Source organism: Varanus komodoensis, unplaced genomic scaffold (genome assembly GCF_004798865.1).
Source record: "Varanus komodoensis strain SLA01 unplaced genomic scaffold, ASM479886v1 scaffold31, whole genome shotgun sequence".
Classification (NCBI taxonomy): domain Eukaryota; kingdom Metazoa; phylum Chordata; class Lepidosauria; order Squamata; family Varanidae; genus Varanus; species Varanus komodoensis.
The window spans coordinates 3,525,971-3,552,980 of record NW_025335780.1 but is presented as its reverse complement, the minus strand read 5'-3'; the positions used below and the strand labels follow the sequence as shown (position 1 = coordinate 3,552,980).

The following is a 27,010-nucleotide window of genomic DNA, read 5'->3' as shown; positions in this document are numbered from 1 at the left end:
TTGAAGACTGTTCTGAACACCTTGTGCAAAACGTGACCACTAGATTGCCTTCTGATATTGACTTTGTATAGCACCTGACCATGGCTTTATTCTGACTACATTTGTTCCTAGTGTTTCTGGCCCTGGTGGAAGTGGCTGGTTGATACTTATAAAGCATAATTGTGTCTTTACTTTTTTGTAAAGTACTTTTACTTTACACATTTGATTCCTATTTTCTTCTTTCTGTTAAAAGCAATGCTGCTCAAGATGGCCTACAGGCAGGATTAGAAATGTTTAGAACAGCATCAAAATACAATGGAAACATAACCATTACAGAATTTAAATCAGGCAGTGAAACAAATAAAAACAGGTATAGCTTGGATATCTAAAAAGATGCATGCAGCTTCTCATCATTTACAGTCGTCTTCAGAGGTCCTCTTAATCCTGACCCCTCAAGCCTGGTTTCTAGAAAACAAGACCGAGCCCTTTCTATAGCAGGGCCCCATTGTGGGTATTCTTACCTATGGAGGTAAGATGGGTCCTATTTTTGCCCAGCTTAGAAAATAATGCTTTGTGTAGATTGGGTTTTTATGGTTTTTAAACAGTTTGGTACTGCTTTCTGGGCATTTGCAGGAAGCAGCTGTCTTGGGTCCCAGGAGAGATCTCCCTATTCCATTTCTAATATACAAAGCATGTCCCTTATCAACCAATAAGAACAGGTTTCCCCCTCTTAATTTAAGAGGTTCACTGGCCATTTCTGATCACAATTTGAAGAGTTGGTTACTACCTTCAAAGCTGCTCTGCACAGTTTGGTCTCTGAGTCCCTGAAGGTCCATGTGCTGACATCAAACTGCCAGGCCTCCAGACTAATGTCTGACAGGAGGTGGATGCTGACCAGTGGAAGAGTCTTCTTGGTTCCAGCACCCCCCTGTGGAGCTCTCTTCCCGAGGCAGAGACCTACCTGTCATTGGTGCCCTTGAGGGGATAGCTCTGTGATACATTCAAAGTCTTTCACATTGTGATGCATTCTCATTGCACTCATTCATTCATTTTTTACAGTTGCGTTCCATAATAGTTAACTGTCTTGTTGTTTTACTGATTTCTTTACCATTTAATGAGCTAGTCTAACCTGCCCAGGAAACATTAAATTGACATTCCATGGAAAAAAGTGGGATATAAATGCAGTATGTAAATAACCGCATTCAGATGGTTTGTTTATTTATTTATTTAAAACATTTTTATGCCGCCCCCATCGCAACAAAGCCTCGGAGCGGCTCACAGCAAGAACAAAATACACAAATATAACAAATTATACAATAAGAAATATTAAAACCCGGTGCATCTCGGCTTAAAAGATTTAAAATCCTATAAATAACCAATAAATTAACAATTAAAATAAGTTTTAAATAAAAAGGTCTTAGCCTGGCGCTGATAGACAAATAACGACAGCGCCAGGCAGACCTCTCTGGGGAGCGCATTCCATAGGTTGGGTGCCACCGCAGAGAAAGCCCTCCTCTGGGTACTCACCCTCCTAATATCATTCAGACAAGGTTCCTGGAGAAGGGCATCTGTTGCTGATCTCAAGGGGCGGGAGGGCATATAGATAAGCATAAGGTCACACAGTGGACACGGGACATTCCAGTTTTGTGAATGAGCTTCTTTGCAGTGCTATTATATAACAGGCAACTCAGACATTAGTCCCACTGAGGCCAGTGAGACACAGGACCAGCTAAATGTGGTGAGAACTAGTGTGGTGCAATGGTTAGGAATGCTAAACTGGGACTTAGGAGAGCTGGGTTCTAATTCCCACTCACCCATGAAGATCCCTGGGTGACTTTGAGCTAGCCATTATCTCCTTTGCCTGTTTTTCTGAGTATACAATGGAGAGGAGGTGAATTTTGCCAGTGGGCTTGGGCTTCTTGCAAGAGGGAGAAAAGTGGAATATAAATGCAATGCAATGTGATAATAATAATAATAATAATTATTATTATTACTATTTATGCCCAGCATTCATGAGAAGGTAACACGTTGGGATCCTAAGGACTTTTTCAGTCTAAACATGCATAGGATTGCTCCCTTAATAAATTAAAGGATTCCACAGATACACAGTACACCAATAATGGTTAAATTCAATGTGCAAAGCCTGAGAAAAAAATCAGAATTTGAACCAGATTTCATGCCAAGGATGCAACTTGAATAAAAATGATTCATTTGTTAGACGCTTCACCCACAGTAGCTGTTTTTAATTGGGTGCATTTCCAGATTAGTTTAGAATGCTAATGCTCAGAAACTTGGAAAATTCTTACCTGGTTATTGCTGGTCGAAATAATAGTATTCACGATTTCCTTCTTACGTTGTCATTACCGTGTGCTCCTCAGCTGTCACCCAACCGCTACCGTTTCAAACTATGCAGCCAGATTTATCTGAGCAATGTGCCCAGGTCAAGAGCAAAATGAAATGATGACTTTGTAAAGGCGAAGAAGCTGTCCTGCCTCTTTGATCTCTCCAGCTGTTGCGCACGCGATTCATGTTGCCCCGATGCGCGAGCACAGGGGACTCTTTCCATTACTTTCAGCTGAGATTGCCTGAGGGTACATTAGAGAGATGTTGACAGGTGGAGAGACGTATTTTTTTCAGCAGATCTGAATAAACCACGGTTGCAGGAGTGATCTGATAGGGGAATGGTTAGATGGACTCTTTTCATCCCTGCTGGGAATTTTCATTTTAAGCATCTCCTCCAACCTCCCCCTCTTTCTGTCAAATCCTCAATGTCATTTAACAGTGATTTTTCTTTACATCTGCCATAAGCTCTGATGTCTCTCTTCATGTACAAAGCCCCAGGTGTTCATGGGAAGTAATCCTGGAGGCATCTCTCTCACTCTCTCACACAAAGGTAAATGCACCCCTTGGTTTCAGCCTAATAACACCCAGGCCATGCAGGTTGGTGATGTGCGAACAACAAGTAGGTCTTGTGCATCTATTCTAATGTATTTAAATGCATGCAAATTTTATTTAAATTATTTCTTGGTGGCCTTTCGGGGAAGAAAATGAAATCTTACCTGGCTACAAGAAATGCTCTAGGAGAATGCTGAAATCATTCTCAGCATTACAATATTAGTCAGCTACCTTTAATGATGATTAACCTGAGAACAAATCTGACTTCTTGCAAAGAACTGGAGGCTTTGGGGGGAAGGTGCCATTCCTATTGAAAATAAAGTCACCCACAATGCTTCTAGTCCTTAATGCAAAGGGGTGGTAGTTTAATGCATTTCAGTGGCTTATTAAACAAGGAGGCGATTAGGATGAGCAGGAGAAATGCCATTCATGAGGCAAGCTGTTGTTTGCCTCCATCCTGTTGCTTGCTGTGCTTATGGTGCCTTCCTTTTTCTATATGCATTGCTCCCTGTGCCCTCCACTTACCCCGATATTGTGTACTGATCATAAAATATTGCTCTGCGGAACACCCACCCCACTTTTCCAGCTTCATCACCTTGAGAAAGTGAGGCGTATTGCTCTTTTGCCTCCTAGGGGAGACTCTGGTGGTGGGCAGAATGTCCTCCACTGTTCCCAAAGCACCTCCCAGACAGTTCCATTTGCTGAAATGCTGGCAGGAGGGCCTCATAACTATACAAGCTCCTTTGGACTTTCCACTTAGTGCTTTGTGCTAAAAAACACCAAGACAAGTCCAAAGCTTTGGAGTATTTCTTTAAGAAACAGTTAAAAGGAAGAACATGCTCCACTCAATGACCTTGTGATGTTATTACAAGTTTGCAGTTCATTTGGAATTCCTATTGCACTTCTCCAAAGGGATCAAAAATATTGGTCAGGCTCTAAATAGCAGTATTACAGTTGCCTCTGTGTGCTTTTTTAGAAAAATGTTTTGTTGATTTCAGTTGGAGTGCTAAGTGAACATGCACTAGTCTTCATTGAAAAGAATTAGTTCTAGAGAAAGTAATGTCAGAGTATTTTGGTTGTAGATTTCATGGAAAAGTGTATGGATCATGTATTGTTGTCTCTTTCCATAACTTAATGAAGTAGATAGAATGCACATTCATCTGAAGAAATAGTGTTGGGGCATAAGATAGAGTTTATGGCAGAAAATTAAGAGCAATAAGTAAACATTTTCATGATATGCACAAAACTTTCAACAGCTCAACTTGGGGCTCAACCCTGTTTGTGTTTACAAGGAGTCAATATAGAACTGGCTAGAGAATGCTGGGAGTTCTGATTTCTATCTAACCATGCAGAGGTTAGAGGGTTCAGGCTATTTTCCCCTCCCCCTCCCCTCCCCCTTCCCTTCTTCTTCTTCTTTGAGACATTTCTCATTTCGTTGGACACAGAGGCTTAAAGATAGTAAGCAAGATCAACATTTTAATTATTTCAAGTCACAGTTTTTTTCATGAGTTAAGGAATGTGGCTTCACTGGAATATAGAGGGCTGCTCTTTCTAATCCCTTGCAGAGATTACCCTCAAAAGAACCCTCAAAAGAAGAAGAAGAATAGCCAAGCAATTGAAGAAATGGGCTTAATCCACTTACACAGTGAACACAGCAGGTAAATGTTGGGTCACAATATGTACTGTGGTATCCGACAAATCAATGCTGTACTTTAGGATCTAAGAGAAAGTTTGCCCAGGTGGTATTCACAGAACTGTGCCCGAGTTGCTGCTGACAAACTTATTCTTGTTCCCAACTGCCGGTAAAATATTAGATATGGATAGTACCTCCTACCAGGAACATCTTTAGGTGTTCCTAGAACATCCAGCATAAGGAAAGGCTTTGTATAATTGGTCTGAAAGTGCAGATGGGTCTGAAAGTGCAAATGTAGCTTGTAGCAAACTTGGTGCTAAGCATAATCAGGTATGGAATAGAAAATTGTACTGCCAAGATTTGCTTCCCTTATACAACTCTTTGGTGTGACCACACCTGGAATACTACTGTGTTCACTTCTGGTCACCTTACCTGAAAAAGGGCATTGTTGAGTTAGAAAAGGTGCAGAGAAGGGCAACATAAATGACAAGGGGGTTGGAACATCTTCCCTGTGAAGAGCAGCTACAAGTGGGGACTTTAAAAACACTTAGAAAAAAAGGCAAGCCATGGAAGGCATGAAGGGTGGTGGTGGTTAAAATAATGCACGGTGTGGAAAAAGTGGAGAAGGGGGTATTTTTCTCCCTCTCCCCTGACACTCCAACCTGGAATCATCCCATGGAGATGATTGGTGGAAGGTTTAGGAGAGATTAAAGGAAGTCCTTTTACACAACAAAGAGTTAGACTATGGAATTTGCTGGCAGTAGAAGTAGTGATGGCTGCCCATCTGGGTGGTTCTAAAAAGGCATTGGACAGATTCATGGAGGAGGAGGAGGAGGAAGAGCAGGAGGAGGAGGAGGAGGAGGCTCTCCATGGTACTAGCATTGCTACTCATCTGCTTCCTCCTTGACCAGAGGTGGCATGCCTACATAGAACACTTACTGAGGAGCTTGGGCAGGAGGAGGTCCTGCACCCATCCTGTTTGAGGGCCTGCCAGCAGCTGGTTTGCCATCATGTGGATGGAGTGCTGGACTAGATGGGCTTCGGGTCTGGTCTGGCAGGGATTTTCTTATGCTTTTACATTATAACAGCTGCGCTTTCCAAGCATTTTGGAGCTTGAGTGAAAAGAGAAAGCTAAAGTTGCATGCTTAATGGAATGGGTTTTTTGTTAACTGGAGATTTCCTGTGGTCAGCTTGAAATTTTCTGCTGCTCAGTTTCATCGGGAGACCTGACTCAGATCCCAGTATTATGGCACAAAGGGGAGAGGGGGAAAACGATAATTCAAATAAGTTCCTCCCAGTCCTTCCGGAGACACACACAAGCTGGCAGCTTCAGTCGCTTTGAATTCCCATCTTGAAGAAAACATTGGCTTTGGTATACAGAAGTCATCACACGATGTATCACAGGCATGCCATGGCAACATGCAGTTGCTCATCATTCTGAAGACTTATTTTGCAATGAATGGCAATCAGCTTGTGACCCTTCTCCTGTGGAAATCTGTTCATGCTCCATTTCTTCCTTTTCATGTTGGCACGTGGAGCCCTCATGCCATATTGGATTAATTCTCAGTGCTGCTTGTAGTACAATATTCCCTCGGGCATGGGGAGAGAAAAGTTGTTTACTTCCTTATGCCCCTTTGTAAAAGGTTTCCACTTGTGGAACTAAGTCATCTTGGAGTCAGTTCACACATGCCTTTTTCATTGTCCTCTTTAACAGCAGCAGAAGGCAACAGCTTCCAGATGTGAATGAATCATTTTGGTTTAAGCACCATGGACAGAGCCATGGACAGACTTTTTCCCATCATTGACTGCTACAGAAAGCTATATTGGCTTTCTTTGTGGCTGCATAGGTCTGAACATACTCTAAGAGCACCTAGGTAATCCCACCTCTTTCTTTTGCTGAAACCCCTCCCCAAAATTCCTTTTTCCCATGAACGTTTGGGTCCCAATTCTCAGTCTTCACCCACAGCTTTCCAAATCGGCCTTCATTAACCTTGTGCCCCCACAGAGGTGTTGGGGATTCAAAAAGTTGCAGTCCAAAACAGATGGCAAGCACACATGGAGAGGTGGGTATCCAGTACCCGTAGCACCAATGGAGTTGTCCTGCCATGCACATTATTGTCCATCACACCAGAACGGCCAGTTGTGCAAGTGTTTGTAATCGCACAAGCATGATGCACAGATCTTGTGGAGCTGTACAGTTAGATGGATTTGGAACCTAGTTTCTCCTGGGACAGTGTCCTTTGAGTCAATGAAAGGCTCAGTTGGATGCTGCCCATTGTCTCGGAAGTCAATCTATGGACTAGGGGCAGCAGTCTGATATTTCACAGCATAAAAATATTTTTATTTATTTGTAAAACTTCTTTCAACTCTGAAAAAGAGTCCCCAACACAGTGGTTGATATCTGCAAACAGAATAGCATTTAAAACAGTAGGGGCAATGATGCCCAAAGAGAGGTGATTACTTCTGATGGACCAAGACACTCTCTGCTGCCTGGCAAAATGGCATCAATGCGCGTAGCCAGTGTAGCCTTCCTTGGGGAGATGCCACTAAAAAGACACTTCTCTCAGTTGCATAGTGCAAACAGTTCGTCCCTGCACAACCTTCATTTGGTGAGTGGTTGCTCTGCTGACTTTCCAGGACCAGGGCAAATATGAAAGTGAATGCTAGAAGGGTGGATTCCACTAGGTTTCCTCTTAACCCTAGTCTCACTAACACTTAGGTGTGGGCATATTTGTTGTAGAGGCCGCCCAGACAGCACAGTAGTAATGGCTGACATTTAAACAAGTTTAATCTAACAATAAATATGTCAATGATGAGCAAGCCAATGGCAAATGGAAAGAGGATAAAATATCAAACATACAAGCAGATTTTATGTTAACATTCCTACTGCAAGTAATTATTCCTTAGGAGAGCTATTTTAACTATTGAGAGGAGAGAAAGGTGGTGGAAGTAGTGGAAAACCGTCAAATGAAAGAGGCACTGGAGCAAAGGGTGTGGAGACAGGAAAGGGGTGTTTGATGTTCTGGGAAACTTGGGAGGGCTAAATTTGGCATACTTGCCTGAAGTTCTGCACACTTGGACTAAAATTAATGTGCATTTTACAGCACACAGCGTTCATGCATTTGTCAGATACGTATGTGTATATATTGTATTACATGCCTGTAAGTCCACTTTTTTCCCAACTGCAAATTGCGTCTGTTCCTGTTTTGGGTTTCAGGAGGTGCAGATAGGTGAGAACGGAATACAAACACACATCAATGGAGTACATTCTCAGCCTGTAGGTATAAACTGCAAACAAAGAAGCCAGTCTTCATTATTTGGTTGGTTTCAGTCTTTTTACGGGCACTAATGTTCACTTATTGTACCAAGACCAGAAGGCTGCATGTATATTGTGTGAATCGGAAGTTTTCCTCCTCTATTCAGCACCTCCTTTGATGTTCCCTCACTGACACTGCTCACTTTTTGTCTGGAACGTGGAACACAGGAAATGCCTTCATACAGAAACTTTTTGAGATTTTATTTATTTATTTATTTATTAAAACATTTTTATGCCGCCCCATTCGCCGAAGCCTCGGGGCGGCTCACAACAATAAATAAAAGTAATTATAATATAAATTACAATAAATATAAACAATTAAAAATCCAAAAAATACAATATAAAATAAGCCGCCCTGGCCAGATAAGATCAGATAATACTAACAGTTAAAATGCCGCTTAAATAAAAAGGTCTTCGCCTGGCGCCGAAAAACAAATAACGACGGCGCCAGGCGGACCTCTCTGGGGAGCGCATTCCATAACTTAGGCGCCACCGCAGAGAAAGCCCTCCTCCGAGATGCTTTGAGAACCTGTCTAGATTTTTTAGAACAAGCCGTTGCCTGGTTTTGCGAGCTCCTATGGGGCTCTTCACAAGGTTTCCCTCTCCTCAGTTGGTAGAGTGGATGTAAATGACTCGCCACAAGTTGCAGTTTTCCCTTCCCCTTGAAGAAATAGGCAAGAGAGTTGGGATGAAATCCAGGGACAGAAGCAGCAGCAAGATACTGGATATGACAAAAAAGCCCTTGTTCTTATAGGTGCATGCAAGCAGCTGAATAATTTAACCTTTAGCAGTTGTTGATTTTCTTATGATCGAGAGAGAAAAAAATGTCAAAGTCTTTCATTTGCTGATAGTGGTTACATGACTCTTCTGTGTACACTGCAAAGTGCCCCTGTACAAGCAGCCTTAGCAACAGTGACGGTGAATTAACACGATTTCAAGAAGCACTTGCAAAATGTCAACTGCAGTAAGTTAATTTGCACTACTTGGTCTTGTCTACATCTCAACTGGGGTAGCCACTGAATTCTGCTCAAAGCATAATAAAACAGGACTCACATCCGATGTCTGGGTTCCAAGCAGGTGACATGATATATTGGTTTTGGGGCGATTTTAATATCTGCCACTGTTGATTGGGGAAACTAAACCTTTGGCATTCCACTGTAGCTTTGCAGAACTCTTCCATCGCAAATTGCTCAATTCCCTGCTGGGTTGGATGCTATATTTCTCATAAATAGGAGGGCTGTAACCAATGTACTGACTTTCTGGGAGCAGATTTCATAGCTGACTCCCAAAGATGTGAACAGGGTGCTTAAAGGTGTGAGGCAGACGTGCCTGCTTTAACTTTTCCCATCATAGCTAATCAAAGATAACTAGGTAGTGAATTTGTCATTGCAGTGAAATTATCATTGCGTATGTCTGTGCTGACTGCCTATAAAGACCGAAGTCATGCAGCTTCTTCTGAAGAAACCTGCTCTGGACCCAGAAGTATTGAACAAATATTGCTTACTTCCTAATTTTGTGGGGAAAATACTCAACAAAATGGTGGCTGCTCAGTTCCAGATGCTCTTGAAAGAACCAAATTTGTACCTAGTTTTGGAACCAAATTGGCTTTAGGTTCTCGGATGGTCATTGTCAGGAAAAGGATAGAAATCTAGCCCTGTTGTTCTTACCTCAGTATCTCAGCACCTTTCAGTCCCATTTACTGCAGTATCCTACTGGACCATCTCTGTGAGATAGAGCAAAAAGTTACTGTAGTTATGATGAATGGGTTGTGTTTGTTCTCTGGCATTTATATGGTATATGGTGGTTCTGATCTATTTTCAGGGTCAGTTTCAGCAAAATGTATTGAGTGATTGTTTTCCTGCCCCCACTAGTAATTGTGTCCAAGCACCATCTTGTCCCCATTCCTATTTGCCATGCATATGAAGCTTTGTGGAATCATCATGAGAGGACATCATGAGTGGAATCATCATGAGAGGACTTGGAGCACAATATCAGTGTATCTGGATCAGGATTGATGTCCAAGTCTTAAACTGCTGTCTAGATCCAGAGATGGGCTGGATGGAATGAGACTTCATCCTGGTAATGTGAAGGTTCTGCAGATAAACAATTCTCAGATCCAGGAGTAAGGTGGGTTGCTTGATTTGGATGGGATTCCACTCCATCTTAGGGAACTGGTGTGTAATTTTAAGAAGGGATGCATGATGAATTTAGCCCCTCACTTTGAGAATGCAATTCCAGGTGGTGGGGAATGTCTGGTAGTGGAAGATCTGATCAGTGACCACATAGCTAGCTGAGCTTGTAATGGACATGCAGAAGGTATGGTGAATGGCCTTCCGGGTGCCAAAGTTGCAGACATCATACAACCATTTACCTAGTCTTTGAGATAGCATGGAGGTGGAATCAGTTGTTGTGTTCCATGTTGCTACTAATGACATGGGGAAATCTAGTTGTGAGACTCTAGAAGCTAAATTTAGGTGGACAGGTAGGAGGCTGACATCCAGGACCACCAAGATGACTTTCTCTGATATGCTGCTGTTTTATACACAGGACCAGATAGACAGACATGGCTCAGGTGTCTCAATGAATGGAAGAGGCAGTAAGGTAGAGGGCAGGGTAATGGGGTCAATGCACACCTTATTTCCAGGGGAAGTGGGAACTACCACCCCTTCCTGGTTGTCACTAGGTAGACTTTTCCAGGATATGATCCAGGCAGGACATTCTCTATTAAGGATTACAGCAGTCAGGTACATGTTTACCAAAGAACATGCTTTCTTAGATATCCTAAGTTAAGACTTTACATGTAAATATCAAAACCTTAAGCCTGGTCTCAGCACAAATGTGCACCAATGTAGTTCTCCCAGCAACAGTGTGATATATCAGCAGCTTGGTGCATCACACAGAAATTCTGCTGCATTTCCCACTCGGTGAAGCTTCGGGACCATGTATAAGGGTAGCCCTGTGCAGAGTATGTTATGGTACTTGCAGTGTGAGGGTGCAATAGGTGGCTCACCATAGGTAAGCTACCTTTGCCCAGGAATGTACATAGTCTGCACACCAGAAATCACAAACTTTTCCCCATCTCAACAAGGTTGTTTTTCAAATGCATTGACTAGTACTGTACACCCTGTATGTACCAATAAGCTGTTATATATGAATGACAGTGGGCCCGAAAACGTAAACACAACCACAACCTTGCATGCAGTAGAACCATGGAGCCAGGAACATGTGTCAGTTCCATCCAAAGACTGGGAGACCCAAGCATCCATTGGAGGACCCAAATTTAGTTGCGTAGCTGTATTTGTAGAATCTCTTCTACTGTTGTGGGCAGAGATGGGTGAGGAATCTGTTTTGGGGTTGGGAATCTATTGGAATCAGCTCCCTGGATTACAGCCCAATCTTGTAGCCACAAGTCCAGCTTCCTGGAAAGCACACAGGGAGTTTGTGCTGGCACCTGCCAGGAATCAAGCCCCTAGACCTGCTGCACAGGTGGCATCTCTCCTCCATGCACACAGCTTGCAGCTTTTGTTTGTGCTGCATGTGTTGCAGAAGTTTTGCAGGCAAGACAAGAGTTCCACAAGGGTTGGCAGACTTCCTCTCAACCGAGCTTGCTTCCTAAGTGAGGGCCAAGCATAAGAAGATGAGAGGGACCCCGGGGAGGATGGTTACAACCTTAGTGGCTGATATAGCCCTTCCCTGATTAAAAGGGATGCTTTATGTAGTCCCTGCTAGTCACACCTTAGTGGAAAAAGTGCTTGGCAGAGGCTGAATAGCAGAAGCCTGATAGTCAATGCCCATTAGGATTTCAAAAATGGGGTGGGTGGAAGAACTGAGGGAAAGAGTGGCAGAGTATAGCCAAAGATCTTGAAAGAGATGTTAATATTGCTTAAGAAGGACAAGGTCAAAGGTTATCACTCCTCCTCACATGTCGCTTCCTCTCAACAGAATCGTAGGCCACGAGGCAAAAGCTACAATGGAGATAGGAAAGAAGATTGTTACCACGAAGGATTCCATTCACAGACATAAAGTAATACACACATTGTCAGTGATGACAGGAAAGATGATACCCCCTCTGAGATATTTTTTATCTTTTATGCCTTAAAACACACACCACCACGGCCAAACAGAGCACATTTCTGTGGTAAACTTCAACTTTTTAAGTTTCACTGTCTCTGGACAGCATTTTGTTTCTGACTTTCAGGATCGAAATCGTTTGGGTCCACTGTATGCTAGCTGACCGTTTTCCGTAATATTTTATTCCAGTGTTCCAGTAGTACATTGAGATCCTGCCCTGGGTGCATGGAGACTTACCCTATGGTGAACTATAACCAGATCGATTTGAATTCTGATCTGCATATCAAAATGAAGGACTTTCAGCTACCATTTCAGACTATTTCAGTCTTTTATACAGATATACAAGAGATCAAGGTGCTTGGTGTAGCACTAACTTAAATAGCACTTCCATCTCCGGCAGTTTTTCAGCAAGTACGCAACTGGGACAATACATGGAATCACTGGAGAACTGGGCAGTTTACTGTGATAAAACTGAAAACAAGAACTTAACTGCATGCGTGCGTGCGCGCACACACACACACACACACACACACTATACTACAGGAAAAGAGCGAGCATGAATTAAATGTTCTCTTTAGTCTCTTTCCTGTCTTCTTCCTCAAGGACAGTCCTTGGTAGGTTGAATGTGGATTGGGATGAAACCTAGTAGAATTTGTCCTAGTAGAGTTTGTCCATCTCGAGCTCAGCACAGTCTTGCAAAGTACCCTGAGCCAAGAGGAAGTTTGCAGTCGCAGAACAAAGGCTGTGCAACCAGACAGCCTTCTTTAATGTCAGGTCAAAAGGGTCCCCTGCGCATATGTGTCCAGTTCTGGTGTTGGTGCTCATCTCCATTTACAAGCTGAAGAGCCAGCGCTGTCCAAAGTTGCTTCCATGGTCATGTGGCTGGTGTGACTAGACACCGAGGTACATGGAATGCCATTGCCTTTCCCATCAAAGTGGCACCTGTTTACTCACATAGGCACGCTTTTGAATTGCCATGTAGGAAGAAGCTGGGGCGAAGCAGTGGACACTCACCCCATTGTGCGAATTCAGACAACTGACCTTCGATTCCTGACAAGCCCTGTGTGAACGCTGGGCACACTCACCAGCAACTCAGGCGCAGGGCTGCTGGAAACAGATTCTTTTCATGTCCCTTGATTGAACCATATATTTTACGCCAATGTGCATTAGAATTTTTTCTTTCATGCCAATGTGTCTTAAATCACTTTTCTCCAACATCAGTGGATTCATGGGAAGTTCATCAGAGTTCCTCAAAAGAATTTCATTAATAGTGTATAGGATTCATCCTAAAAGAATGGTATTAACACTAGGAGGATAAATGCATATCTTCCGTACTCCTGTGGATTGAGAACCTAATTTGAATGGTGGTATAGAAACACCACTTGCAAATCAAAACAGATATAGACATCTGCTCTGCTGTAGTTGATGTTTGTGTGTCATCCCTGGGATGTTTTATAGTATATTTTGAATTACTTTGCTAGTGTTTTTGAGTTTATCTAATCACTGTGAGGTGGCCAAGGGTGCTGTGTATGGGTTTTATTTTCCTATTATGCAGCCTCCCAAGCTGGTGGGGCTTTAAATGAAGTGTGGGAAGCTGAGGAGACTGCAGGCTGGCAGAGACAGAACTGCTAAAGAACAATAGGATGCTCGTATACACTGTTTGGCTGTCCTACCTTTGGAAGCATACCTGGAACCCTGAACCCAACCCATGAGGATTTCTTTCACTTCCTTTGCATCCATTTGAAGGAGAATGATTTAAAAAAGCAACACAGAAATGTTCAGTCCAGTGCTGCTTTGTGTGCGAGATGTGCTGGGATTCCTTGGCAGAAAAAGTTCCTGGAAAGCTTTTGTGGAAACCACAGGACTTGCCAGTGAAATGCCAGTTGAGTGAAGAATGTGGCCACCACATTTGTAGGATGAAGGCACACCAGATATTCTTGGCGGCTTCTCTGCATGGCTCCACTTTCATTAATGGGCAGCAATGGGACAAAATTAGAGCTTCTGAGATGTTTTTCAGCGTTTGTTGTTTGAGCTTGATTTTAATAGCTGGAATAAAATGGGCAGCAGTTAATTTCAATATCATGTTTCAGCATATTAATGAAGATTTTAGTTGTGAGTACTAGTCAGTTGTGGCATTGTGTGGTTTGGACTCATTACCCCCTAGGGTAAATTGGGATGGGGGAAAAACAGGAAATCAATAAAAATAGCCACAGTACAATCCAGTCGAGCTTTAGCTTAGCTTAAACTTGTTTAAAGCTTTAGCTTAGACTTGTTTAAAAATCAAGTATTTTAACTCACATCTGAAGCACACTTGGGGTTGGAAGGTAAGAACCTCAAGTATGGCTGACACACCTGGGCACTATTCGATTGTGTGTGTGTGAAAGAGAGAGAGAGCAAGAGAGAGAGAGAGAGCGCGCTCGCAAACTGCCTAGCACAAACTGCCCAGAGACTCTGCTTAGGGTAGGAGGCGCAGCATACAAATATCAAAATAAATAAACAGAAGTGCACTGGCCAGTATGTTGTTCTTCTCCTTTCTGTCTTGCACATTAATGCACTTTCCATATATGTATACTCAGAGTAAGACCCACTGAATTCAAGGCTAGGACTGCAGCCTAAACGCCCTTTCTTTGGGCAGCAGGGAGAAGTTGATACGACAAGTTGGGTAACCTGCCACCATTTTTATTAGCATTTCAGCGTTGTCTTTCCGTCAATGTGCTCGTCTCTCAATTATTGCCGGAGAGGTGCCTTTTCACGCCACTTCAAATGCTCCCTGGGAAGTTCTGGCTTCAGTTTGTGAGGCAAGGCCTGTGGCGTGCCTTTGGGCATGATCTTCGGGGGCCTAACGTGCTAAACGAGTCACTGCTCAGCTGTCTGAACCTACCTGAACATTACAACTGCAGATTTACACTTTAGATGGATACAAGCTGGTCCATATGGGACCCACCAGACTCTCTCCAGGCAAAACCGTATCCAGATGGCTGTGAGGTGCATTGCTCAGGGACTCTTGCTCATTTCACAAAGCAAGGAAAGCACCTGGAAGTAGAAGGGTGATGTTTGTATTCAGGGCAATGGGGGCAAAAGAGATATTTGATTTTCCTTTCATGTCCTTGACGTATTAATTAGTTTTTATGGCCTAGCAACCTCCAGGAAAATAAGCCTATTCATTGTTATTAATTTAATGTGAATACTAATAGGAAGGACCAAGTAAGTACTTTCTAGGGGAATGTTTATAGCACATGATTCATACCAGAATCACAGAGAATTAATTCGAGCTACTGAGCAACCAAGACCTTACTGATTTTGGGATAGCGTTGTTAGATTTTTTCCCCTCAAACAGAGTTGCCTCCCCAAACTGAGTATTTTTTCTCATTATTCAGCTATACCTGCCTTTCTTCCTTTTGCAAGGAATCCAAGGCCGCTTACAAAGCTCTCCCCCACTCCATTTTATCCTGACAACAACAATCCTATTATTTGTTGTTTGTTTTTCGGCCAAGGCCAAAAACAAGGCCAAGGTTGTTTATTTTTCGGCCGGGCCAAGACCTTCTCATTTAAAAGTTATTTTAATTGTTGAATTTATTTATTGATTTTGTATTTATGCCGGGATGTCTCCAGATTTTTATGTATTTGTATAGTTATTTATTTGTATTGGAAGCCACCCCAAGGCTTTTGCGAATGGGGCAGCATGTAAGTGTTCCAAATAGATAAAAATAAAATAAATCCTGCAAAGTAGGTTAGGCTGAGAGTCTGTGACTTGTTCAAAGCCATCCGGTGAGCTGCATGGCCGACTGGAGGCTAGAACCTAGCTCTCCCAAAACGGAGGCCAGTGCTAACCACTGGGCCGCAGCAGCTTGCTGCACTGTTGAATAGTGTGTTTGCATTATCTTTATTCAGCTACACTTTCTTCAGTTGTACTGCACTGAGAATTTATATGCCTTTTTAAAAGTAAACTAAGTGGTCAAAGGCAACTTTTTTATTTGAGGAGTAACTGCAAGCATTCGAGAGTATTCTAATCAGGAGATTATATAGAAGACAGTGTGCTTCAAAACTGGTATGTCCATGTCTGTGTAGTCACAATTCTTTGGTTTTAGTTTGCTGAATTTCTTATAATAATGTGGTTTGGAAAGAAGCCATGTTGAAACTCTCCAGGTACCATCAGGTTAGTCTGGTGCTCTCTCTCTCTCTCTCTCATTTTCTGGGAGGTTAACATGGGGTATCCCCACTTCCTAGAGGAAGAGCAGGATGTGAAGATGAACTGGGCCACAGCAGTGGTACTGTTACATGCAGGTTGCTGGCGGAAAGGGAATGGAAATACACAGTAATTCCAGCAAGGATATGCCAATAATAAAAGTGTGGTAAGCGGAAATCGAGGGAGGGCTTGTGCCATGAATGAATAGCAATGAGTGTTGGGAGCAGCACTCATGCCTTAAAATCCAGAGTGTGTGTAAACACCCCCAAGCAGTAGGGCTCGAGGGTTCTGAGAGTCCTCCTGCATCACACCCTCAGAGGGCTCCCTGACCCTGACAAATCAGGGATGCAAACCGAGGGTGCCCTGTGTGAAGCAGGAGCATCCCATCATGGAGCCCTGCCAAAGGTTCATCCTTGCTTCCCCCTGCAGCCGGCCCCGATCCAAGGCAGCTCTGTTCCTTCACACTGACGCTGTGCAACTGTCAGCTATGGACTGTTGGCAGAAACTTTACCTGTGGAAGACAGCCTACTTTTTAACTTAAAAAATCAGTTGCGTTGCCGAGTTTGTGTGTTCGAAGGAAGTTGTTTGCATTCCCGGCTCTAAGAATAGCTACCTGGGAAAGGGAGCATGCAGCGCTGAAGACACTTTTGAAACAAAACGGTAATCCGGGACCAGGCCTCTCCAAGATGTAGTTTGGTATGAGTTAAGCCCTATTTTTAATTTAAAGCCGATAATATAGTTTCCTTGGCAGGGAGATTCATAAATCTCCATTTCATCCATGCAACAGCTGCATGATAATGGAGCTTTCACTGAGCGGCTGCTATCTCCACTAAGCCTGCCTCTCAGGACTTGTAGGATTCTGTTATAGGAATATCACCCGGTGCCAGTCTCCACAGACGTGGGAGCATTATTGAAAATATTCTGGTGCCTTGCATTGATATGCAGGGCCATGGTCATTAAAATTTTATCATATAAACCCTGCCGTCTGCACCGAAGAGGAATTGAGAGCCTTGGCGGAGAAAGATCGCGTCTTTTATCAGAATCTTTTGCGGGCGGGCAGGCGAGGTGAAGGGGGGGGCAGGTTCGGAGCAAAGGAAGGAATCAGAATTATGATCCCTTCCAATTTAACTATAATGTTAAAACCTTCCCCCACCCCCCCGGCCCACACCAGGAACTGACATTTATCTACTCTAGTTGATTTTAGCCTTTTCCCCCCAGGTAGTTCCAGGCCCTGTATTAACGTGGCAGCTCAGGCTATTTACGCATGATATCATTTTCATATCCTTCTCCTGGAAGGCAGATATTAATCAGAAAGTGCCACTAAGAGCTGAAGCAAAAAAGGCAGCATGCTATTGATTATAAAGTTGACTTATCAGGGGTCAGACTATCCGATTAGCAGGTTCATAAGCTGTGTGGCTTTGGCTGGCTGGAAAACAAATGGAAATTCATTTAGCTGCAGCTGACGATGACATTTTTACATTGTGCGGAAGGCAGCGGCTTACACCAGCAATTCCCCGGCCGGGTGGCAGGACACACGAGCGTGCTGCAAGAGAACTGCTCACGGCCACATGCAGTCGATTAATGGCATAATTAATGGCCCTGTTTGGCCGAAGCAACCGCAAGCACAGAAGGGGAGTATGCCTCTTACGAAGCTTGGCCTTAGCCTCAGTAACTGCCCCTTGGCCTCTGGGCTTGCCGAGGATTCTCCTGCATCTCTCCAGCAGGTGTCATGAAGGATGTGCAGAACGGAGTAACTCAGCCTGCTCGTTCTTGGGGAACTTTCAGCATCTCACCAGCTTGAGAGCTGGATGCTGAATGGGCCTGGGTGGGACGTGTGTGTGATAGCTTCTCCTTGTGAAGGGAACTGCATTTCTCTCACATACACATGCACAGGGGATTTGTATGAATTCTGGCCATATCTTGCACAAAATGGAGGTGAAATTGGCACACATTTCCCTGGCTTAAGGAAAGGGAAACCTATCACAGCCCTCCTTGAAAGCAGACCACATGCTCCTCAACCGGCGTCCAAGTCCAGCCCCCGGTGGAGTGGGCAGGAGCTTGACAGCTGAGCTGGACCAATGAGTTTTGGAAAGCGCTTCATGCATCTGACTAGGAAATACAGATCAGTTTGGTTTACATTAAAAATGTAAATCAGACAGAATCCTCAAAAATCTCTGCCTTGGGGTCATGAAACAGGCTATGCATGTAGTTATAGGCAAGGCATAAGGGAACAGGACCAAAGAAGGAGAGGCAGTGAAGACACTGTTCAGTGCCGTTAGTGATGGCAGCCAAGGATGGACCCCCAGGCAGAGGTCTACGTCTCCTGTAGCACAGACAGCCTTCAGATGACACTGGCAATGGCCATTTCGTTGCCTTTACTTTGCATGGACTTTCTCTAGCAAGCTTCCAGTTATGCCCACCATCTCCATTTCCCAACCTCAGGGTGCCTCTGAAAGCCACACGGGACCCAGAGAGCACTCAGGGAAACAGACATATTCCCATGATCTTCTGACACTGGACGTAATCTCTGTTCACTGTAAGAAGAACGAGTAGCTTTCTTTTTGAGTGTGATACGCAAATGGTTTTCTGAAGAGGGAGAACCGTCAAAGGAAAGATTCATTATTTCTATCCACTGAAAGACTTGAGATGGGAAGTTGCTGGTTCAAATCTTGCTGCATCCATGAGCTACAGTGTGCCTGTAAGGCAAACTCATTCTTTCTGTCTCAGCCCTACTTCAGGAATGCAAGCAAACTGGAACTCACTGGGATCACCCAAGGATCATGGCGCTAGTGCAGTGAGAAGCTTGGAAGGTGTGCTAATATAACCTCTGGAATGGTTGGGCTTGCATGGTGTATACATGGACCATATGTATAGGAAATATACATTTCATACCAAGATGTCATTGGAAATTGGTTATGGGAGTCAAAAAGTGTGAAGGCCTGTATTTGTGGGCCTCCAGAATGAATTGGTTATTTGGTGGAAGAAGCAGGATGCTGCACCAGCTGAAATCCTGGTCAGGTTCTTACTTGTGACTGTTGCACATACTCAGAAGAATGGACCAGTTTAGGGTTGGAGTGAAAAAGTCTGATGTAAAACAGCTTCTGACGTGTGGATTCTCACATCTTGCTAAGCCATGGTGGGTGTCATTATGGGGATGGTCAAGAGTGGCTTGGATGTTTTTGTACATACTAGCCACAGTGAGAACCCTTGCAAACCCAACCCCATGTTCGTAAGAGCTGGGCAGATTTGTTCCTTTTTGTGATCCAGTGTGAGAGCATGCGGGGAAGTCCTGGCTACTGCAGTAGATCAATCACAAAGAGGGTGTTGATATAGAAACAGGGAAACGTGGATATATGCTGCTGAATCCCATGTGATACATGCAGATGATAGGCTACGGGACTGCCGGAGACAGAAGCCATGGAAAGCTCCAAGCATGTGGTTTTCTGTTCATGGGCAAGGTTCAAGACATGCACCTATCATGGTTTCTTCTCAGCACAATGTTCGAGCAGGTGCTCAAAAAAGATTGCAAAGCTCCCCCTAGCCCGGTGTTCTTAAAATGAAAATGGTTCTGGTAGCAATGTCCATTCACATAAATGCTGGAGAACTTCTGAAAATGCAATGGATGGATTATACAAAGTGACTATAAAGGATTTAAAGGCCACTAAAGTACATGCACTCTAAAACTGTTCTACAACTGTAAAGTGCCAAAAGAGTTTATTTTAGCTTATCAAGAACACTAACCCTAAAAAAATAACATCTTTCAAGGTATGTTTCCTCTCCAATTTTCTGAGCTTCTTGTTAATGACTTAGATGTTACAATTCTGCTGGCTAATTAGAAAAGGTGTTTTCATGCTTGTGCCCATGGTATTTCTCTAAGCTTTGCTTCTCTTAAATATTGGAAACCTTTGCACTTGCTTGCTTGCTTGTATTTTCTTCCTTAATTTTTTTCGTTAGGTGAAACCCTGCAGCTGATTGCCCTTTAAATAGTGTAACGGCCCAGCCATGCCAATTCTAAATAGAATTACTTTTCTCCAGCAGTTTGTCCTGAGGTATATAATAACTTAAGTAACCATTTTAATCACTTGGAGTGACTGGCATCATGCTGATGGAACCCCAGGGAGCTGGCAAAAAGTGAAGGAGAGTTCAGCACTTGGGCATATTTTATACAAAGGAACACCTGCACAGGGGGAGTTTGCGCATTATGAAGAATCCGGTTTGTCAGGCTTCTTTCTGGCAAAGGGTTGCCAAGAGTAAGTGAAGGAGCAAGGGCAGATGAAAAGAAGGCATGGGTGCGAATGGGCTGGCGAGTGTGTAAACAGTGTGAAAGTTTCTATATTTCTTGCAACTTTAGGTCTATGCAAGAAGAGACGCTTACCTCATTTCTGTGTAATTGTTTTCCCTTTCTTTTACTGCCAACACAAAATGAACCCATCCCTAGAAACTGGAGTGATATAACTAAATATTTCTATCTGGTTATAGAAGCTCACAGCATAGACTCTACAGTACTCTGTTACTTTATTAAGGAGTGAAGGCCCAGGAGAACACATGGCTTCTATCACCTCCCCAAGAAAACCAGAAGCCATCCTCTTTCAAAGTGAAGACACAAAGTTTCTCTGTCGCCCCCCCCCCCTTTGACTAGCAAAAAAACGAGTCCCCACATCAAAGTAATTATATCAAAGATGATGAAAGGCAAGCAAGGTTGAATGTAGGGTGTCTAGATGCAGAGAGAGAGAGAGAGAGGCAGAGAGAGACAGATGGAGTTCATGTGCTTTTAATGTTTGAGCTGGAGAAGACAGCACGTGCCAAGTGACACCAAATGACATCCCCTCATTTTCACTGCTCTCATTGTTGGCCGCTGGTCACCCTGGACTGCCCTTCCCCAACCTGGTGGCATGCAGAGGCATTTAGACCTCAGCTCCCAGAATTCCCATCCAGGAGGTCTATTGACTGGGAAGTCTGGGTGTTGCAGTCCAAACATGTCAGGAAGGCACAAGGTTGGGGAAGGCTGCCCAACAGAGGCTGTACGAATAGAACAGTTTCAGGCAGAGTTGTGATGATTCTCCTGAGGAATTCTCCCTCTTCTGTCCATTTGTGCTTTTCATGCCCTGCCCCAGCTTAGGCAGTGAGCTGAGCTAAGAGAAGTTTGCAAACACTGGGGGAAGACAGATTGCACAATCAGTAACAATCTTCCACAGCTCTCACACACAAATAACTCTGAGTCACTTGTGGAAGTGCCCAGGGAGCTGGTCCCAGGGAATTGAGCAGATTCCTACCCCAAATCATATTCCTCACACATCCGTAGGTATAAATACTTACAGTGCAGTCATATGCACATTTCATAGATACTAGATCCTAGTACATGGGACCCTTTGGCTGGGGATGACAACTGATGGGTTGCTTTTGTTTTATGTATCTATTTGCAACATTTATATGCTGCCCCACACCAAAACAGATTCTGGAGCAGTGAACAATAAAAGATAAAAATAAAAGCACTATATTAGAACATATAAAAATAACAATATTAATTAAAAAAAAATTTCCATAAAATGGGCTGGTCAATCCTGGAAGTGTTCTTGAAATAAAGGTATATTCAGCAAGCACTGGAAATGGCACATTGTTGGTGTCTTCCTGACCTCCAGAGGAAGGTGCTCCACAAAGAGGGTGCCACCACAATGAAGACTGTACCCTGAGTGGGGCCAATCAAGCTACAGTCCCATGTGGCATTGCCAGAACACCTCAGCTGATGGATGTGATTATCAGGCATCTTAATGAGGAGTCAGACCTCCTCTCCAGTACGCTGGTCCCAAGTTGTTGAGAGCATCTACAGGAACAGCAGAACCTTAAATGAATGTGCAGCCAGAACAGTTTCTTCAGCAGAAGAGTTATATGTGGAAAAAAGATGGCTCAAGAGAGCAGCTGAGCTGGTGCATTCTGCCATGGCTCCAGCTCATGGCAGTGCTGAGGTTACTGGTATCATACCATGGCTTAGCAATCCCTCTCCAGGAAATGCTGCAGCTGGAGAATAAGTCAAAGATCTGATGAAAGGCACTCCACATCTCCATGTCCACATGGGCCTGCAGGGACAATGAGAGATCCAGGAGTATCCCAGGCCATGAATGAGATCTTTCCAAAGGAGTGCAAACCCATTCAGAACAAGCAATGATCTTATATCCCAGACTTGGAAACTGTTCATCCTAGAAATTCAGGGCTAGAAATTCAGATTATTAGCCTTTATCCAGCTAATCGCTTTGGCCAATGGCATTACTTTTGTGTTTATGGTGGCCCGTTATGAACCACCAAATCAAAAACAAAAACAGGACCAAGCAGGACCATTTGCACATGCCGTTTTTTATGGATCAACACACATTTAGGAATTATTGTTCTTAATATTTATATAGGGATGCATGACATCTGACTGTAGTGTGGAACACTGTGACAGGGCACCTGTCAACCTGCTGTCCAGGGAATATCGAGAAAAAGATTTGAGATGGTTCTTCATGCTGGACATGGACACGAAAGCTCTTCAAATGAGGATATCTTCAAAATACAGGACAGTTCTCTGGCGGAACTTCCAATAGCGAACTGGATTCCTGTTTATGAACCAACCTGTTCATGACATGACTGCACACATATCTGCCCAGTACATTTGCTGCTGCTGCTGCTGCTTTCCTCACTAAGCTTATTTTGCCCTTCCTGCAAGCCTGCCAGGGAGGTTAAGCTGTGCAGCTGTGACTAGCCTCAGGCAAACCGGAGCACAGCTGGGCCTAAGCGCAGTGCTTTATCTGTCCCCCTGCTCTGGCCCTCCATGCTGAGGACGCACACCTATGCGGATGTCTCTCCAATTTCCATCAGCCAGTGATAATACACACACGCCCTTTTAGCTGACTCAGATAAGGATGCTGGCTGGAAAATTCCACGTCAGGTGTGAGGCATCAAGCTGACCTTCTTTCTGCCATTGCTGCCCTTGCTAGCATGTGGTCCCTTCTGCAGGAAGCAAGGAAGCCAGCTCCTTTCTTTCTGAAAGAGCACACACCTCACTGTAGGAAGAAAAATACAGTTCAGCATTTCTGCTCCCCACATTTCACCTGACTCCGTCCTTCATTTTTACTGCTTCCAGCCTGTGCCCTAGCAAGAGGCATTAAGGGGGAACAGGATGAGATAATGTGGAACACACACTGATTCCTAAAGCGTATTCACAGAGTCCGCTCATGTCGTAGCCTCTTAGTCCTTTAACACAGCAGGTGAACAACAGTAATCACCGTTACTCTTGCATGCGTGACTTCCACTATCTCTGGGGAACAGCGCCACTTTTCTCCCTTGCCGTCCTGCTCAGGTGGGTATAGATATCTTCCTGTTCCAACTACAGAGTACAAATCTAACCAGCCAATACTTGAGCACACGAACTGTTGAGCAGTCTTTCAATATACATTTGTTGTCCTTTGTGATTTTTTAAAAACTCCACCAGGTGGCTTAGTCCAACTTGCTTACAACCTGGCATTGTTTCAGGGTCAAATAATTCACTGTCTAACATCTAATGTCCTTATGCTTACTGAAGATGAGCTTCTACAGTCAGCCAGCAAGCACTTTTTCTGTATCAAGTGAAATGCCAAATGGCACTTGTACCCCAAACCTGATGGCCAACAGTTTGCTATACTCTTCAGAAGTCATTTCCTGCCTTCATCCATTCCCCTACACTCCTGCTTTATTTGCTGTGTGGTAGCTCCAACCCTGCTGGGCATTCCCAGGTGGTTAGATCTTTTTAAGGAATGTTCCACTGCAGAGGCAGCTGCCACAGAACAATCACATGGTCTGAACTGCATATACCTGTACAATAAGCATGCCAGGTAGTACAAATTCTGACAGGTGCCCAGATGTGTTGGGCTATGAGGCAGGGTAAGGATAAGACTCACCCACCCACAACTGCAAAGGGATAATACAGAAGTTGGAGCGCCATTGTAGAAACAGGCACGTTGGTTTCAGTCCTTGGCAGTACTTTTGCTCTGCTGTCATGAGCCTGAGATGTGCATCTCTTCCCTTCAAAAGCCCTTTCATGCCACAAAAATTTACCAAAACAGAAGTGTGATGGCCTGTAGCTTTTTAGCTATGGGGTGGCGGCGGCAGGGTATATTTAGACAGGAAAAGGTTCTATAGCTAGGGGATGTTGGGCATTGTAGGGCTTCATCAGCATGCAAAGGATTGCCCCCTGGAGTCTATCATACATGTTTCCATGCATGCATATATACATAGGTTCTGTTGAATTCAATTGACATGCATAGTATTGCACTATTAAGGCTGCAATCCTGTGCTTATGCAAATAGGGGCCAGTAAAATTGCTTGTCCTGAAATAAATATATTTATTAATTTCACTTTTATACTACCCAAGAGTTGAAGCTCTCTGGATGGTTAACAAAAGTTGAAAACACACACCCACAAGAAAGAAAGAAAAAAAAATGATATAAGGCAATAAAACCAGACCAATTGAAACTGATTCAGCACAGAAGTATAATAAAATGCAATATTAAAACGATTCCTGGGAAAATGAAAAGGGCTTCACAGAATGCCCTTTGGGAAGTTTGTTCCATAGCCAGGGTATTACAACCAAAAAGGCCATTCTCCTGGAAGCTGCCCTCCTTACTTCCTTTGGAGGGGACCCCTAGAGAGGGACCCTCAAAGATGAGATTAAGGTACATATGGGCTGAGGCATTCCTTCAGAGTACTTGTCCCCAAGCTGTTTAGAGCTTTGAATATTAAGGTTCGCATCAGGCTCAGACCTGAAGTCTGTTTGAAGAATTTGTGAATTTGTTTATGAATTCATTTGTGCAAAATGCAGTTTTGCAAAATGGCATCCAAAATTGGTCAAGTGATAGAGCAAAAACAGTGCCTGAAAGTCCGCAGAATGTAGAGAGACCATCTTTTGCAACATCTGTACATCCCTAATGAAGAATTACAACCTCACAGTAAAGATGTGGTGCAAAGAAAAAGTTTTATAAGACAGCATTTTTGTTCTCAGCTGATTTAAAAGAAGAATGTAATTTATCCTTCCAGATTTCCTGTACAAAATTCGAACAAGTTAGAATGACTCAGTGGCCCATGCAGTTTTGCAGAGGTCAATTGTTTTCTGAAATCGCTTAGTCACTAGAAAGCTACACTGTCAGCGAGGAAATAATATTTCAATTGGAAAAGTGATATGCACAGGATTTTAGCAATATGCTTGGGACAGAATCATCACTCAGCTTCCTGGGTGCTTTCCCTGCTGCCTTCCTAGAAGTCATTAGAGAGTAAAGTCCTCATGCAACCTGACAAACTTTAAAGCACCTTTATTTCTGCCCCCTCTTTTCTGCATCATTTTCTTGTGGGCTGCCTGTTACTGTATCAAAGTAACCATGGCAACATACTCGGGTACCAGTAAGCCTGGGGATGGCCAGTATGAACATCCTCATAGCTGATTGCTGACAAGGTGAGCTATTGATCCGCCACTGTAGAGCTCCTTGAATTTCTTCTTTTTGTTGGTTGCCAAGCGGCTGTCTTTCCTGAAATGGTAGATCTTTCTCTCCCATGTGCATTTTTGTCAGACAGCCCAGAGTCTCTTTCAGCTTTCCATTTCCCAATTTGGCTGTACTTATTTCGGGAAGTACTTTGTCGAAGTTTGCGGGCACTTTTTTAATGTGTCAACCTGGAGAAGGGAGAGACGGAGAATGGGAGTGGGGCTTTCTCTGGGCTGGTATTAAGTAGGCTGCCTATCTCTGGGGCCCATCCGTCTCTTTGCTGACACAGCACAATGTGATAGATAATATAGTGTGGCCCTCCATGCAGGAATGGTATGGAATTGTTGAGATGATGTATATACTTGGAACACTTGAAAAATGCTATGTAAATACTAAGCGTTTTTGTTCTGTTTTTGTGTGCCATTGCAATGAGCATGTAGAAATATTTTCTGGCTGGGGCACAGCATGAGCTTTTGCGTGATCCAGAAGTTAACCTCACTCTTTGCCACTGTAGACCATTCAACACTTGCATGCACACAATGCCACGGTCTAAACTCCCTAATACGGTCCCTTGAAAGCATTTCCCTAACTTAGCTTTTCCCAAGGTGGTGCAATTCAAATTTTCTGGACTAGTAGTGCTGCGAGTACAGCCAGTGTTCTGGAATGCGGAAAGCTGTAGTCTTAAAACACCTGGAGGACATCACAATGGGGAAGCCCGTCCTCTACCAGGGCTTAGTCAACGCTCCCTACAGTTATTGATTTTAGACTAGCTACTTATTTGTGGCCCTGTCACTGTGGATCAGATGAGGGAAAGCCCTTCCCCTATTAATTCTTCCTTTGAGGCAGGGGAAAAAAATCTTGCTGACTTGTTAAAATGCCATGTTGATGTGTTTAAAAAATATGGATGCAGCTGATCAATTTGCCAGAAGATAGACCTTCTCTTGAGGATGTCAAGATTTTGAGAAGTGTTGCTCTTTTCTTAATGGGGCTAGACAAGGCTGATGGTAAAAAACTGTCCTAGAAAAGCCTGATGGTTAAATATTGTGGTTTTGTTTTTGCATGTTTATTCTGGATTTGGTTGACTGCCAGTTATACAAATTGAAAGTGGAAATGGTTGTTACGGAATTTTCTATTTTGGTTGAATCTGCCAGTCTTGGATTTATTAACATTTTTACTGATTTATTTTTAACTTGACTGCATTCTGTTTTTAGGAAGTATTGATTGTATTTGCCATTGTGCTGATTTACATGGCTGTGTCTTCTGGTTAACTTGTGGTTGGCCCTTCTGGAACCTCACATTGTCTCTTTAATGTCCACAGACTTTACTGCAATATTATATTTAATTCTCTCTATATGCTGGTAAAATGTATGAGATATGGACTAAGTCATCAAAAGCTGTGCTGGTCCATGGTAAAATCAATCTTCAATTTAGAGCTCCCGAGTCCT

At 43.5% G+C, this 27,010-nt stretch overlaps 1 protein-coding gene across 6 annotated transcripts in view; it reads left to right on the top strand.

Moving 5' to 3' along the window:
- PCDH9 (protocadherin 9) overlaps positions 1-27,010 on the top strand; it is an 802,518-nt gene that overhangs the window by 207,740 nt on the left and 567,768 nt on the right. The window contains exon 2 of one of the 6 annotated variants that reach the window (XM_044437861.1): positions 4,440-5,260. The exons of the other annotated variants lie outside the window; for them this stretch is intronic. Within the exon in view, the coding sequence (XP_044293796.1) occupies positions 4,440-4,481 (42 nt within the window). The 3' untranslated portion in view covers positions 4,482-5,260. Of the gene's footprint in view, positions 1-4,439; positions 5,261-27,010 lie in introns of those variants that run through there. 6 annotated transcript variants of the gene reach the window in all.